General features: G+C 46.3%; 1 protein-coding gene across 3 annotated transcripts; it reads right to left on the minus strand.

Annotated features, from left to right (window-relative positions):
* Positions 1 to 5275: 5275 nt before the first annotated feature.
* On the minus strand, positions 5276 to 17558 carry LOC135822703 (N-acetylgalactosamine-6-sulfatase-like). Of its 3 annotated transcripts, XM_065335524.1 has the most exons (11): positions 17421 to 17558; positions 15049 to 15123; positions 14427 to 14529; positions 13470 to 13680; positions 12880 to 13007; positions 12143 to 12279; positions 10142 to 10245; positions 9161 to 9400; positions 8660 to 8781; positions 6547 to 6664; positions 5276 to 5557 (listed from the first exon to the last, which is right to left on the minus strand). In XM_065335524.1, exons 2-11 carry the CDS (start codon positions 15107 to 15109, stop codon positions 5471 to 5473), a joined length of 1311 nt encoding a protein of 436 aa, XP_065191596.1. In that variant the 5' UTR covers positions 15110 to 15123; positions 17421 to 17558; the 3' UTR covers positions 5276 to 5470. The 3 variants fall into 3 exon arrangements, with proteins under 3 accessions (XP_065191596.1, XP_065191597.1, XP_065191598.1); XM_065335525.1 differs by lacking the exon at positions 17421 to 17558 and having other exon boundaries at positions 15049 to 15137; XM_065335526.1 differs by lacking the exons at positions 15049 to 15123; positions 17421 to 17558 and adding an exon at positions 15027 to 15045.
* Positions 17559 to 17868: the final 310 nt, after the last annotated feature.

Below are 17868 nucleotides of genomic sequence, written 5' to 3' on the forward strand. Positions count from 1 at the left end.
TAAGCGGCCTAGCCGGCAACACAATGAAGACGAGATTTCACCAATGGGGAGAGAATTTGTGCTGAAGAACGCTATACAACTGCTGAGCAGTAATGCAGAGCACTATACTGTTGTAAACCAGAAGAGCAGTGCAAGTCTTGATGCTGCGAGTGCAGGTTCAGCAGCCAGCAGTAGCTGTGTGCAGCTTAAGACCAGCTGCATGGTTATTGGTGGAGCTGGTCAGGGCAAGACCACGTTGTGCCAGCGTGTCGTAGCTGAGGTGACGGATGCCAAGTCGGGACCTCTGGCGGAGTTCAACTACGTCTTCTACATTCCATGCCGCTATCTGCAACGGATCAAGAGCAGTAAGTGCAGCGAGCTGTTAGGCTTGCATGACCCTGCGATGGGTCTGAATGAAGTTGAGCAGACAGCATTACTGAACTACCTACAGGCAAATTCCAAGCAAGTACTGGTCATCTTGGACGGCATTGATGAAGCTGGTGGCGATGGATTCTCTGACCAATCAGCAGCTAAGTTGTTGATGCAGCGCCATGGCAGCGCATCTTTTGCTAGCCGGCTGCTTAACGCCACGATAATCGCCGCAAGTCGCCCGTGCCAGGCAGCGTACGATCTGGTCAAGGCATGCTCCTCACACTATCGACTGCGTGGATTCAATTCCTCTCAGCTAGAGAAGTTTTGCATTCAACAGCTTGGTGAGACAGCGGGCCAGCAGTGCTTTGAAGAACTGTGTACTCGTGCCAATCGTCCACTGAAGGAGGCAATTCGCAACACACCCTTGCTGTGTTCTCTTCTTTGTCACCAGTACGGCTTTGAAAAGGTCATACCTTCAAGCGTCACACTGTTTTACAAGCAGTTCATGTGTTCGGCAGTGTCAAAGCTGGAAGCAAGTCGAGGCGAGAGCTTTGGTAAAGTCCAGCTTGGCTGCAGCGTACTCAGTCATTTGTGTGGTGGACGGCAGTTTGACGAGGGGCAGCTGGTGTCTCTGGAGACGGTTGTCCACTATCACTTGGAGAACTCTATCTCTATTCATCCCCAGCGGGCTGGAGAGGGGCGGTGTGATCCTGCTGCTGTTGAGGTGGTGCAGGCGCTACTCAGCCTCAACGAATTATGTCTCAAGGAACTGCTGCGCAATTGCACAACATTTCCCTCTAATTCCTTGGATGGCCGGCATTTACTGATATGGCAGAACCTTGGACTGACGCAGCACTTTGAAGCAGCGCCGTTTGGTGGCAGAGAACAGCTCACCACACTGGCTCACTTGACTGTGCAAGAATGGTGTGCCTCCAGAGCTCTTACTGCATCTGACAAATGCATTGATGCCATCGGGGACTGCATCCAGGACGTAGGAGTGGAGGAGAGCCGTCACGTCTTCTGGAGATTCGTCTTCGGCGAGCTCCATCCACAGTACCTGTGTTCTGCGTTGGATGTGGTGCGGTCTGTTGCGGTCGACACTACCACGGGCAAATTGAGCAAGAAGATGTTCTTGTTCATGATGCGTGCACTGCTTGAAAACTACCTCTCGCTCCAGTCTGATGTTGTAGCAGCTGATGACGACCATCCAAGCCAGGCTGTGTACGCAGCGGCTGCATCAAAGCTAGCAGAAGAAGGGGTGGACGTTAGTAGAATACGCCTGGACACAAACGACGTCATGGCCATATGCAACGTCCTTGAGCTTGCTGAGCATGTACCATTGCTGAACGTCGATAATTGCAATCTCTCTGATGAGCACTTTGATAGGTTGTCTACCGTGCTGGACAAGGCGGTGAGCGTTGATGTCAGTGGTATGCGTCTCAGTGGCTTTCCATTGGAGAGTATTGCTGCAGCTTTGTCAGACTCCACGCAGCAGAGCCATCTGAAGACACTGTTTCTCACGAATGCGTTTTTCATGCCTGGAAAAGACTATGAATCTCTCGTTCGGTGTGCCCAGCATCCAAGCCTATCGACGCTCCTTGTCGGAGGTCATCCTGATGTAACAAGGGCTCTATCTAACGATGGACTTAGAGCATTTGCTGACGGCCTAATGGATTCTTCACACCTCAACTCACTCTTCTTTCCGGCTTGCAACCTGCTGAATGGTTGTGGAGCGACCTTTGCTACACTCCTTCAGAAAGTACCATACCTGACAACACTCGGGTTATGGGAAAATGCACTGTCCAAAGATGACGTTGCATGTACACTGCACGCTCTGCATTCACATTCCAACATTCAAATTCTAAACTTTGACAACAATGGATTGGGAGACGATCTTGCGCCCAGCGTCATTGCCTTTCTGCAAGCCAGAAGAGCACGGACCAGTCGAAACGAGTCAACAGCTACTAGTGGCAGTCTTGGACATCGGCAGCCTCTACCGACTTGTAACATATCTTTGAAGGGGAACAACATCTCGACCAAGCTCCTCAAGGACATTGCTGAGTCCGGCAATTGTGGCAGCGACATTGTAGACATCAGCAGTCACTGGGTGTATGGTAACTCAGTTCTGCAACGCTCTGTACAGGAACTAGTGGAGGGAAAAGGTGGCAGACATTACGGCATGTTGACTGATGACATGATGGGTGCACTTGGGCAGTACCTTGCGACCAGCACTGAACTGTCTATCGTTGAAGTCTGCTTTTGTCAACTTACTGATACGGGAGTAACCACACTAGCAATGGCAGGCATGGCTGAGAATAGATCCGTAAAAGTTATTGACTTCTTCGGTAACAATATCAAGTTGCCTGGAACAGTTTCATTACTGGAAGCTGCAGCATCACCACTCTCTGGTATTCGTGCACTGTCCCTTGAGAAAAACCCAGTGTTCCACGATATCAACACCAGCCATCAAGAGTATCCACGTCTACTGCAGAGCTTGTCTAGCTGCAAACAGCTCCACTTCCTCTCCTTAGAAAGAACCGGCATGTCGGACGAGGTTGGTGCTGACATTGTGCGATGCCTGAAACATCTTCCACACATTAGTTGGCTTGAGCTGTCGCACAACGATATCGGAGATGATACAGCTCGTGCCCTTGTTGAGCTCAGCGAAGCCAATTGCAGCTTACGACATGTCTGCCTCGTGCAGGACAAGATCACAGATAAGGGTATCAGGTACTTTCTCCAGTCACCTGCGGTCATGGCCATGGATAGGATTGACTTGCTTGACAATCCGTGCTCCGTCACGCTATTCAAGGCGCCATTACTCAACACTGAGTCGTGGTACAATAATAAGGAACTTCTTGACTATGTCTCGGACTGAGTCCCTTTCTCCCCACTTGCACAAAATCCCTGATGAAATACAAGTTGAGTACGCAACACTATCGCCAGCAGCCTTCTGTGATTATCTACAAGCACAGCAAGACATTTCAGTAGGTTTTGGACAATATCTATTCATCTTCTGAACTGTGAAAAGTTCCTTGCTTCCTTTCCGTCAACGACACCGTTTCCATGACTATTCTCGCGTAATTTACCCTTTTCTTCAGAATTCCCAAACTTCATTGCAGCGTATTTCTTGCACTGCCCTGATGATGCCCAATGGGCGAAATAATGGCAAAGTTATTTATTTGGTGCAGCTGAAGGCCTGTTGCTGGAACGGCGGTGTTTTCAAGTGCAAACAAATTACCCTTTTGTTCAAAGTAAAGATTGGAGTGCAATCGCATCCCCAGATAGCATTAGATTTTGTTCGAGAGTTTGCACACTCTCTCAGTCTTTTACACAGTTTTACCTAGCAAAGAGATCACTTTATACATGTAGTATGATTGTTGAGACTGAGCATACCATTACATTCCTCGTTGAAATTTATGTGTTCTCCGAGCTTCATGTAGGATTTCTCAGTTACGGAGTGGTGTATGTTTGGCCTGGCTGCGCTGCAGGTTATGTGGTGTATGTTTGGCCTGGCTGTGCTGCAGGTTATGTGGATCATTCTAGTGTTCTACATATACATGTGGATGATCGTCAAGACACACAGCCTGCTCTGTCACACATCCCATGCTCTCTGTGTGTTCGGCAGGCTCCAGTCACCAGGCATATTTGTATAGACAGCACTGCCTCTGCACTTCACATTTTCTCGCAATGCTGGCATTTAGCGAGAGTGATATGATCACTGCAACCATAGTGTACTTGGGAAATTCACCACAAACCATTACTAGTATAACAAGCAACTTAGTATATAACGTGACTTAGTCATTGCACTGAGTCAGCCGTAGACCAAAATATTCATCATTTTACTTGAGCCAGGTACTATCTGGAGCAGTGTTCATGATCTTGAGACAACACAGTGGCAGCTAGCCACTTTAATAGTTCCTAATTTTTTGTTTTTGAATATTATAGGCCTCGCAGAGCAATTTTCACGCAAGCTCTCTTCATTCTGACTTGCATTGAACTCTTCTGTGCGTTCATGCTGCCATGCAAGAATTATAAGCCTGCATACCCGAGGTACGCTGTTGCGAATCAGTGCAACATTCAGTGACTGTGATTTGTGCGTGTGTCATTACGTGCGCATCGTCGTGTGTCCGGGTGGGAGCATACGGTGGACGTTGGGTGTCGTATGCTGAAATCTACTGTACAGGTGTACAGCAGCTGTTCATGCAGGACTGTGAATAGTGGATTTGGACTTCAAAGTGGAATTGTCATGCACAGCAGGCACAACACACTGAGAGTGTTAGCTCCAAACAGTACTGGTAGAGTTAATGTTAGTGAATAAGCAGAGTCACCCACCGATTGAAGAGTGCTCAACACCCCGTGAGGTGAAGTCCGAGCACACCCAGTAGAGACAGAGGACCTTCAAGGTAGTTAGTTACCTGCTAAAGATCGCCCAGAGTCTTGTAAAACTTGGAGTTGTAACATGAATTCCTTTCTCTCCCTACACTGTATCTGTACGGGGGCATCGCAAGGTATTTTAGTGTGGTTACGGTCAGCCATCTGCAGTACTATTTACTCATGACTCGGGGAGGGGTGTCTGATTCCAACATTTAGGATTATTGATTTACAGGGGGCAGGTAGTCGTACGTTCAGTACCGTTGTGACCGTACCATGTCCAATGTCCCTCATGTATGTCGGTGTATACTTCAAAGGACATGTATGTGGATGGCTTCTGATGCCTTTATAACATAGCAAGGCACTGAATGTGGTGGGTTTGCCAAATTTTCGGAATTATCTACTGTCTGCCATGTCGTCAAAAGAAGAATTCTCCAAAATGTGTGCTATAAATTATGTCCACTGGTGAACAAACATCCTCACTGAATGTTGTTCCATTCATAACAAGGTTCTGGCAACACTGAGCAACTCCGCACAGTCGTCGATCAAAACTGCTCTCCACAATGAGTCTTGTCAAAAATAGCCTAAAGCAACGATCATGATAAAGATTGATAAAATTAATGTCTTTGCTCAGGACACAATGGTATCACTAACATGACCATATTGCCACTATTGCCAAAGCCATTGTACTTGAGCGATTTCCCTAGCATGATGTGTGACTGCATGCAGCAATAGAATTCCATCATCAATGCACCCATACACAGTCGGTCTCGGCGTGCGGTGGGATTGGCAGGCACTTGTTCAGCTCCTTGCAGCCAGGCGGTGCCCAGTTCTGTCAGCAGAGTGGAGAAAAAACAAAAAAAACACAACTGAGCCATGGCGCTTAACTGCGTACCAAGAGATGTGCAGCGATGCTTGGGGAAACATAAAGTTGTGTTTTGGTGCACACAACTGTGGATTGCAGTGTTGTCTGGTGGTCTAGCACCCCAAAACATCTACATGTACATGTAAGTTAAAATTAGTGCTCTGCCTCAGGATAGTGTAGAACCAGCCATTCTCCACTTACAAGCAGTATTTTTTTAGAGCGAGTTCTGTCTCGGCATCTAGGAGACGACCAATCATGGAAGTTTCCGCCAAGGGCCTCATGAGCCATCAAAGTGTAAAGCCCGCTCAGTCGTAATTTTACTACTCTTTGATGACGCGTTCAAGGCCTTGGATTAGTTTTGCGGGTTCGCATTATAGTACAGTGCAGATCCTGAACTCTTCAGATGATGTACTGAGCCGATGTGCAACTAAAAGCTAAGCATTTGAAAAATGTGCACGGTAATTGCCTCCCGGATACTTTGATCTGCATGATTTTCTTTTGTCCACACCTACAAACCCAAGATCAAACATATTACAGGAACCAAGATAGGAGTTCTCCCACACAGATGAGTAGATCCTCCTAGACTATTTTTTGTCCTCTTGATGTCTTGACATCCCCAATTCGCTTTGCACCATTTTAATGCGGATCACTTATCATGTGAGAGAATAAGTCAGAGAAAGAGCACGTGAGAATGACCAAAAACCAGCAATACTTTCATATTAGAACCAAGCCCTCTGTCTACTGGTGGTTGCTTTATTGCAAAGTGCATGGTACCTTCAGCAGAGACTGTTTTCAAGCAAAGATATTTCCACTGGACCTCTGGGTTAGACCATACCCTTCTATGTACATGAGATTACGTGCTGTCACGGTCCTCAGCCGTGCCCTTGCACATGTATGCAAGCAATATTACACCGTAGCTACACACCCTTCCGTGTGCACGTGGCTAGGTTACATACCTGAACGGCCGGATCGCATTTGTTGAGCTGTGGCTCGCCCGGCACAAGCTTGGACTTATGGTCGTCCACGACCGGCTGAATGGCCGCCATGGCTGCTTTGTACTGTGCTGTGTGGAGACTGAGACGAAACCACACGCATAGCATAGTATATGAATATGCATGACTATTGTAGTATTTCTGGATTTATTCACCGGTTTCGCATTGCATAAATTCATTGATTTTGTTTTGCCCTGTAAAAGAGGCTTATTGTGTGTAAATGACAAACTGTACAGACTCATTAAACACAGTGTTCAATACACTGAACAGACTAAATAAACACAGTGTTCAATACAATGGACAGACTCAATAAACACAGTGTTCAATACACTGTACAGACGAAATACACACAGTGTTCAATACACTGAACAGACTAAATAAACACAGTGTTCAATACAATGGACAGACTAAATAAACACAGTGTTCAATGCACTGAACAGACTCAATAAACACAGTGTTCAATACACTGTAGATACATGCTAGTAGTTTTCGGTACATGTGATCTACCAAACTGCACTCGGTGGTGACAACAGACATACAGTAAAAACTGTGACTACCGACCACCCCTTGGTGCCAGCAAAAGCGGTCTTTAGTAGCAGGTGGTCTTTAGTTAGAGGTTTGCACCGCGTGACCACAGTGGATCCCATTATATGATATGTAAGTCAAAATGCAGCTAATACAATTCCCCAGGACTTGCGCAATGTCATTCTTATTTCAGGTCAAACAACACTTGGAGAGAAAGACGGAGAGATGGAGAGAGAGAGAGAGAGAGAGAGAGAGAAGATTAATTTTTTGCAGAATTCAAATTCAGCTGCTACTTCTGAAGCCAGGAGTCAAACGTTCCCTGGGGAAGTTTCGTTTTGCGCTGGGCTTCAAATTTGTTCATGCGATCAATCGTACCGACTGTCCTTGTTGTGACTTTTCTTCGGTTGCTTGAACGCGATCCTTCAGCATCAGGACCCTGTGGTGCTGCTTTGTTTCTGGATTCCTTGATGCCATCGTCGATTCGTCTGTATTACTGGGGTGACAGAGCCGCCCAGTCTTCGTTTCTCCTCCGAGTAGTAACATCGATCAGAGAGCGCTTTCGATGCGCTCTCCAAGACGTTTCCTATCATGTTTTTTCTTGACAGCGCTTGAAATTTTGACAGGTGTAGTGCAGTCCACACCGACTCCACAGCCAAAATTACCTGCGTTTATTTGTTCAGCTGTAGTATCGAAATATTCCTTTCAGGACCATGGAAAATCAGTAAAATTTCAAGAAGGAGCTTCGAGCAACATTTGATTTCCTACATCGCGGTCGCCAGTTACGGGTCAAAAATTGTCATTGGGACAGGAAAAGGCGGTCGCTGGTCGCGTTCAGCAGGTAGTCGCTAGTCACAGTGCATTTTGAATGTGAGACCTTCCGTGCCTGGTGAAGTGGTCGGTAGTACCAGGCTGGTCGCTAGTCACGGTGGTCGGTAGTACCAGGCTGGTCGCTAGTCACGGTGGTCGGTAGTACCAGGCTGGTCGCTAGTCACGGTGGTCGGTAGTACCAGGCTGGTCGCTAGTCACGGTGGTCGGTAGTACCAGGCTGGTCGCTAGTCACGGTGGTCTTTAGCTACAGGTTTTACTGTATCTATCACCTTTCAGTTAAAACACTTTCCGTGTACAGTAACACAGGAGTGGTACAGCTGCCGCATGAGCTTCTACACACGCAGCATGGACCAGCTAGACAGTCCAATATAGTGAAGTGCCGCAAGCAGTTCATACCACGACCTGCAGGGACTGGATGTGTCTCGGGTAGCGATACATGTAGCTTAATTAAACTGCTCTATAATTATCTCTCACAATTTTACGACGGCTGGCTGGTAGGAATGCGGCCAACAGCCAAAGCAGGATTGGTTAGAAAACCAGGTGGCTGGCGTCTAATATAAAATAAAGTCTCACTGGTCATGTATGCCCTCTGGCCTAATTCGCTAAAGTATATTTCATCAGTAATCTGATGAGGTGCAGAAGGCATCAATGCCTGTGCCTATGGTGAAGTGAAATGAAGATAACATAACATGACAATCATGTAAGTAATCGCCGTCGCACTAACCGTAAACGGTACTTTTCACCAGGATCTTTGCCCAGGTCAAACACTATCAGTGCCAGGGTGTTGTTGACTTGATCATGTGTGGTCACGTTGGCGATGTCTTCACCCGGACAGAAGTCCGTACCCTAATGGCATGCAGAACGGAAGACAAAACAACGTATGCGCTGATTCACCTACACTTGCGCTCTCGGTGAAATCCGACCCCAAGTGCAAAACCGGTGCCCTCTAACGATTCTGATGACGTCATTGTATTTGTAAATGTGTACGTTCAGCCGCATTTGTACCACTTCCGAGACGTCAAGAGCCGTGCAAATTGAGGGTGTGCAAATATGCACTCTGGATCTGATTTCACCGAGCGCAACTGTACTATAAGATGAAAAGAGGAATAAACACACTGACTGCATGCACAGCACTGTTCAGTATTGTTGTTAAGACTGATATCATTTGTCACTGCCTTATGCACAGGCTGTACCCTGATCACAGATATTGACATACTGAACCAACCTTCTGGAACTCCGCCAAGCTATTCGTCCATGTCCAGTAGTGAGCCTTGTACATGCCGACACGCACTGCCATCATCTCATTGCCACGGTAATAGAAGATTGGTCTGTCCACCGGTGTATTGTTGAAGAGTGCTGGTGCCAGGCTGATGCCGTCAATGATACGATCCTGTGGTAGCTCAATACCAGCTAGGTCTAGACTTGTACTGAACCAGTCCATCAGATTGCCTAGCTGGTGGCTGATCTGTACAAGCATACATTCAGACACACATCACATAGCAGAATGGATCTTGTTCTAAACACAACTCTCAACTCTCCCAGGCTTAACAGTAAGGAATATTGCGAATATCATGGATACCGTTCTCACTTGATTAGAAGCCCCTCTCGAATAAAAGCCCCTCTTGAATAATAGCCCCCCTACAAGGACTGTTTGAAAAAATACAAACCCCTCTTGAATAGAAGTCCGGACTACCATTCACAAAGCATGGGGTGACCAGCGAGTGCGATGTATGAAGGTCAAGTGTGCAAAGAACATCTCGTGCATATTCATATTGGTACATGTCCTGGTCGACGTAGTGTGTGCAAACTAACTCGGGGCTGAGTTGCTGTGAAAATGAAAGTTTTAGAGATTCGATTGGAATACTGGTATGGAATGAAACAATAAAAGCCCCTCTTGAATAGAAGCCTCCTCGAAATTGGTATTGAAAAAAATAGAAGCCTCCGGCTTCTAATCGAGTGAGTACGGTATATACTTGTGACTGTACATCTTCTCCCTCCTCCCCCCCCCCCCACCCCTTCCCTCCCCTCGTTCCTCAAATCCCTGCCACTCCACTAAAAGAGGAACAGTTCAGTTTAGAGACCAACCCTGGCCTGCTCCCTACCCCAGCTAACACTCACTCTGTTCTGCAGGTTTATAAAGCAATCTTTGTCTTGAAAAAATAGGTCTGAGGATGAAGAAACCAGGGATCTGCAGCTCCTTGCTTACTGTTCCAGCTTGTATACGACCAGGCCACTGAGCGATGGTTGGCTCTCTCATTCCACCTTCGTATGTCGTCTCCTTGCCACACAGGAATGGCCCGTTGCTACCTCCTGTTTAACCATGCACGAGGGGAATATCACAAGCAAACACACACACACACGTACGGACAAACACACACACACACACACATACACACACACATACACACACACACACATACACACACACACACACACACACACACACACACACACACACACACACACACACACACACACACACACACATGTAAACACAAATGCATATGAATCGCTTCATTGCAAAACGCGATAAACGCCAATCTCTTATATGGCATTTTCGGCATCAATCGACTCAGTAGGGACCACTGCAAATGATGGACAAAAGGAATTCGCCAAAACAAGACATATACCACTGAACATCTACGTTGAAGTCGACGTTCTATTGCAAAACGCGATAAACACCACCAATGTTTTCGAGCAAAGATTTAAGTGTAACATATCCTATCACGCGATCCAGTGTGACCCGTGACAAGCCAGCGAGTGCTGGCGCAGCACGTGGCAAACATCGCGACTGTACACAATGTCAATGCCAGAGTTCAAAGTACATTGTTTTCGTGTTGTTGCTTTGTAGCAGCTACATCTGCGTTTCCTTTTTGTTCTTGGCATATTTCCTTCTTTCGTAGCGGTTGTTTTTTCGCTTTCGAAACTGAGAAGAGCAGTATGCTAGAGGCGTCAGGGATCGACCACGCTGCTGCTGCTGCTGATCTCCTTCAGAGTTCTGAGCTCAGTGAAGTCTTTGTACTTGTATTTTCTAACCTCATAACACTGATTAGTCCGGCGGATATATCTGGTTTTCCAAAACAAATGTTGAAGAAACACCTTGCTTGAGAAATATATAGACCCTAATTTTTGAGAAAGCCTGTATTCGCCTGTATGCGCATACACCACCCTACTCTTCTAATCTGCTAAGTTAGATTTGACACAAACCCAGCCAGTTTTTGATCACAGAAAAAAATCGCTCCTCCTAAAAACTGGTCAAAACGGATTATCTCGTTTTGCAATAAAGCCCTTCAACTAGTACAGTACTTATTGGAAGCACACACTTCTGGTTCTTGAACAGCATTTTGAAATTTTCACAAGTACAGTCAACTTGGCTAATAACGACTGCGGATATAACGACAATTCGCGAATAACCACAGAATTTCCATGCCCAGAGCAAAGACCCATCTAACTGTATACATTTAACTTCGGATATAACGACTATCTGAATAACGACAATTCGCGTATAGCGACATGCTTTTAGTGCCCCCCAGGTCATATTCACTGCTTGAATAACGACTTTCTGGGCTTTTGACAGCTATTTCAAGTACCTGTCATGCATAAGTACCAGAACCTATGGTGATGGATATACAGGCACACATGCAAGAAAATACAGCCAAGGGGGGGGGGGGCTTTTTCTTCCTTTTTTATGTTGGCTTCAAAATTGTTGGATTTACCAGCACACCTACATGACATGTATATGTATACAATGTACATGTAGTTGTGCATGATTGTACAGTTATCATCATACATGTACATGTCTCTGGCCTGTAGATGGCTCAAAAAGGCATATTTTTCAATTGATTTCCCTTGCATATTGAATTTTTAGTTCCTTTCACTGCAATATGAAAATAAAGTACACATTGACATAGAGCAAGAAAAGAGCTTCATTTTGATATGCATGTCATACTATACAAAATATGGGTTCACATACATTCAAATGGGACTTCGGTTATAAGGACACTTCGCGAATAAGGACACTTTTCTGATGCCCCGCCGAATATCGTTATTGGCGAAGTTGACTGTAAACTTTTTTGTTCCTTTACTTTTGCCTGTATATCACCTGAAGAGATGGCACGAAAGTTTGCTCGTGAAATATTTCAAATTATTGGTGAAGAACCTGAAGTGTGTGCTCCTACTAACTTAGTAAATGTTGTGTGATGTTTACCTTGTTCTTTGGCATACGTAGCTCCACCATTGTCGGACGAGAACATGACTAGTGTGTTTTCCTCAACACCAGCTGACTTGATTGCAGCCAGTATGACACCAACACCATAGTCCAACTCACGCACTGCATCGCCATACCTATAACAGTGTGTAGACGTGTGTGTTTTTACGTGTACATGTGTGTGTTTATATATGTGTGTGTGTGTATGTATGTGAAGATAGAGACAAAGTTAACATCTTCAGGCCATCACTCTACACGCTATAAGATGCCTCGTTACCACTGACAGAGGGAACTGGAAGTTGATGCCTAGTTGTTAAAGGCCCTTGGGGTGCACTGAATGTCGCTCACCCTACGGGAACGTCACCATGATTGATTCGTAAACATTACGTTGCGATGAAGGACAGCTAGTAGGTCATTATCGCCTCTGGAACTACAGTATTAAACACACGGCATTTCAACTGGCTGTAGCGGTTTCATTCCAGCCATTCTCTTCAGAGGTCGAATGACTGGTTACCCAGTATACCAATTTTTTTCATATCTTGAATACTACTTTCAATGAATGGGGGTGGGGTCGGGGGGGGGGGGGGTGGAGGTGCACACAATGCCCTCCTCCAACACCTCCACCCTCCTCCGACCTGCACCCGATACACAGAACAGTAGTGAAGAAGTGAACAACAAACAGAGTTCCAGGGAACTGAATACCACTTATGGACAGCGGTAGCTGACGTGTGACTTACAGCCCACGCTGGCTTGTCCCAAGGAAGTCATGTGACGCATAGACTGGACCATGTGTGGCATCCACTGCCCAGTAAAAGAGGAACGGATTGGCCGCCGTCGACTGCTCATTAATGAAGTTTGTAGCTTCCTGAAAACATTGACAAACAACACAGGGATGAGTTTCAACACATGTGTAGGACTATCTGGAAGAGTTTGAATATTCCTCTTTGTCCATTGACTTCGGTTCATGTACTTTCTATAACAGTGGTTCACAGTCATGCGCGTCTACTTGACAAAGAAAGAAATGCAGACTACATATTGAAGGGTAGAAAATCACATCACATTGACTTCATTGTATGCAACAGTTTCCTACGGCTGTATATTCATCTTTAGCAGGGACATACACTTGTTCACAACCTCACAGAGAATGCCGGTGGGTTGGGGGGGGGGGGGGGCAGAATGCAAGTTGGCTTCACTTGGCCTTGTGTGTGAAACCACCAGTCCGTAGAGCAATCATAGCAACCCTCTTCACAGGGTTTTCTTGCTTGGCTGCAGAAGAGAGAGTACTACATGTTAAGCAATGCAATACAAGTGATATGTCGACACTGACCTCGATGTAGATTTGGGTTAGATTGGAATACCCGCTGGTTTTATTGATCACAAAGTCCTCGTACAACCGGCCGATCATATGGTCATCGCGATACATAGGAATGTTTGGCTTCCTCTTGTCGTTGTACGGTCCAAAATGGCAGTTGGGAGCTCCGAACCACTCGTCGAAGCCGTGCTTATGAGGCAAGTACTGCTCCTGCTGACCTAGATGCCTAGATCGGAGCAAAACAGATCAAGTGCATGTATGTGCACAGAGGAAGCCAAGTCAGTCTCAACATGATTTCATTAGTAGCACAGTGCTGCTCAATGAAAATCCAATCAAGCAAGCCAATGCCGATGCCGATGCCGATGCCAATGCCAATGCCACACCGGGCACTGCCCAGACCTGGACATGCGAACACTGGGATATGTGGATTGGGCGTGGGGCGCAAACTTGACTCGTGAGATAGGATTCTATTGTACAGCACTGTCCATGCTCGCATGTATTACATGCACTAGGTGATACACTAGGTGATATGATTGAACAGGTCATGCTGAGGCTGATGGTGGGTATGCAATGTAGTACCTCTACCAATCAATTTTATCACCTGTCCTTAGCAACTCCTGACTTCCTTGTGGGAGTGATCTGCCTTGCTTGTAGGATGATTTGACTTGGTTGCAGGATGTTCTTATCTGGTTACAGGAGTATTTCCCACCCAAGAATGATCAGACTCGGGTGGGGCAGGGATGATTTAAACATGGGTGCACGTGCTCAAAACCTACGTCACGAGATGCATTGAATGTATGTTAGGCATGCAAAGCTAGAGAGTCCCATTCTGAAATGAGCAAAACCTCTTTGTATTATCCATTGCGCAGGCCAATTTTGTGTATGTCTGCCAGCTGCTACAATTTCCAAATACGTAATGTTTCCGGCACTTATGATTTCTATGCTACCTTGGTCTTGAGGATAGCTTCTTACCACTTCCCGATGATCTTGTTCTTATATCCGGCTTTCTGCAGCAGCTCGGGGAACAGTATCTCCTTGTCTGGAATCCCACCCACGATGTCTTGTGGAGTGTACCCTGCGCCAATGAACGATAACAAGCGATGAGAACATGAACATTGATCGGTGTGCTCGTACCAATGGAGAGGAATGCACAGCTCATGTTGGTGTTCTAAAGGCCATGTCCAACGCACAGCTGTCCTCTGTTCATTCACCACTCTTAACAGCACACCGTCAGCACTCTCTAAGCACTCTGTGATCACAGTGCAGTTACTATTTCTGTGATCACAGTGCAGTTACTACTGATTACTGTGATCAAGACTAGTTGTCATTCTTATCATGACTGATATTTTTTGCAGCTGACCTAGCTTCACATTCGTGTACTCCCTGATGAATACCCAAGGCCGAACATTCAGAGAGATATTTACGACGATTACAGTGTAAAACCGTGGTGGTGAAGAAGGAGAGTGAGACATGATCAAGACTAGGCATGAAACTACGCTGTCATAACAATGTAATATGTGGTAAAATTTATGCTAAGTTTGATCTATTGCTGCTTCGCTATCAAGCACTCACTCCGTCATCAGACATCATTCACCGTTCCTGGCATGGGCGCTGGTTGTGTAGAAGCCATTGTGGATGGGCAGTCGGCCACTCATCAATGCTGCTTGCGCTACATTGTGCCGATACGAGCAAAATAGCACATAGCAGAAAAGGGGATACAGGCAGTTGACTCGTAAACTTGAAATTCTTTTAAAATCTTTCGTTTGCCAGCCCGGTATGCACAGTGCATAATTTCTTGGCCAATCGACAGCACTTGTCCGAATAGAATCGAGAACAGGTCGGGTAGGAGCCGGAGAGGGCAGAGGTGCTCGGTACAACAGGTCTTTTGGATGTTTCAGAATACAAGCACATACGCCATGTACCACCCGACAGCATTCTCATACTCATAGTGCTTTCATCATGTCATGTTTGTATTATCTCAGTATTACGTGAGCTATGGAAAAATGGAGTCCAGAGCAGATTTTCTGACTTCTCTCTCTCTCTCTCTCTCTCTCTCTCTCTCTCTCTCTCTCACACACACACACACACACACACCATGTACCATGTACCGTAAAGTCGCGGATAAAAGCCGGGTTTGCATACAAGCACATCGCGGATAGAAGCCTGAAAATCAAACGGGTCAAATGCATATAAGCCTGTTGCGCGTAGAAGCCTGGCTTCTGTGCAAGCGCGGATCGTGTAGGTCAAGAGTGCATGCACTATGTACAGTGCATAGTAAACGTGAATACAAGCCTGGCAAAAAATATCAGTAGTGCATATAAGCATGGTTTGCATACAAGCCTGGTTTGCATTAAAGCCTGATGCAGAAACCGGCTTATGTGCTTATAAGCCCGGCTTTTATCCGCGACTTTACGGTATACGTCCGTCTGGATGTGCACCCACAGATTTTCTCTTATAGCAACGATAGCGAACAAGATCTGAATGAAACAGATCAAGACTTGCACCAGATAACTGTCTAATCCACACAACTAGCGAAGCCATGTGAATCGACCACCAATGCACACCTGGTCTACACCACACGGAGTACATTGGCATAAAACGGCAAAGACTGTTACCTATGCACACCCTACACTTGCTGGGGTAACCAGTATGGACAGTACGCTGCATTGGTAGAAGCAGACACTAGATGCACTGGTACCTTGAAGTGAAATTGGAGTTACTTTACCAACCAGCCTCGGTAACTGAGTACTGGGAACCCAGAGCCAACAGACATACAAACAACCTCAGCCATGAAAGATATTATAGTAACGACACACTGGATTGTGGAGCCGAAACTAGTCAACTTCCAAATACTTTGGCAAGAAGGTAGCCTTCCAACAGGTTGTCTCTCTCTCTCTCTCTCTCTCTCTCTCTCTCTCTCACACACACACACACACACACACACACACACACACACACACACACACACACACACACACACCATTCGAACATTTGACGCCCATCGCCGGAGGCGATAATAGCGATGCTACAGCAGAAGCCATAGCAACTTGTGCTGGGATTGCTCCATTCAACAGCTTGCAAGGCTGAAGAATTGACCGCCACTATTCAGCCTGGTCTACACCACACAGGTATGAAGTGGTTTTTTCTGGCCAGTGAATCCCTATTCAGGTTTGGTCTTTTCCATTTTTTCCCCGCACACACATCGCACCACATACTCCGGCATGCACTGGCTGTTGGTAACCTTACCACCCAGGAGAATGAAAGAAAAGTCAGGAGGAGTCTGAGAAAGAGACGAAGGACGTGTGTGACCATAATCATCGGGAATCGACCCCCCCCCCCCCCCCTCCTTCACACACACACTGGCAACGGAATGGTATTGGTGCATGGATAAACTTTTTCTCCACAACTCCACATCCATTATGCAATGCTGATCAATGAAATACAATTTCATGAATATGTCAGCATCTGGCTTCGAGGGGAACAGAACCCAGTGTTCACAGCCCTGTGTTCATGGTGTTTGTTGGCTCACATGATTGATTTTCATGGACTAGCAATGTATAGCTATCGGCTTTTGGCACCAGGTCTCGAGCCAGGACGGCAGGAGCCCCCTACTCAGGACCAATGATGCTCCACTAGCTACAGCACAGTCAGCTCCACCAGCTACGGCGCAGTCAAAATTTAATACAGAAACGGAGTCTGCTGAGAAAACGACTGCGCCGTAGCTGATCGAGCATCGCTGGCCATGACCATAACCATGACAACTAATACTTATAAGTAAGGATTCATCGTGTAAATCTACCATGCTATACAACCCTGCCCAACATGGTCACAAACTCATTTTCAAAAGCGCTTCGTCGGTCCAGAACGAGTGGATTCACCGCAATGTTCCACATCGCGGAGCACTTAGAACTGCAAGGTAAGCCATGTTCAGTACAAATGCCGCCATTGTTAGGAAATATTTCTTACATCATGATGACATCCAGGAGCAAGAACAAGAAGTGCGGTTTCTTGTCCACCGCTGCCATGCCAGTGGGCAGAGCAATCGCTAGCAGGCAGACAACGGCCTTGAGGCAACTTATGCGACCGTCCGCCATTCTGCATTATCCTCCTCGACAGTCAAATCCCATAGATGGGCACTGCACCCCTCACTGACCTCAGTGCATGCAGCACAGCAGCAGATCTAGTTACTAGTATTCTACGAACGAACGTCCGACTGCTTTCGCCTTGCGCGTCTCTGGAGATCTTGAACGTAAACGACTACTCAACCTACAAAGTAGGAATAGTATAGATTAGTAGGATATAGCGAGACCTTTCACGTGACGTATTTCAAAATATGCAGCGACAGTTTGTATGGACTATGGGTCTCCATTTTGTCACAATGACCATTTTAAATTTTAATTAAATACTCAGTTCA

Source organism: Sycon ciliatum, chromosome 8 (assembly GCF_964019385.1).
Source record: "Sycon ciliatum chromosome 8, ocSycCili1.1, whole genome shotgun sequence".
NCBI lineage: Eukaryota > Metazoa > Porifera > Calcarea > Leucosolenida > Sycettidae > Sycon > Sycon ciliatum.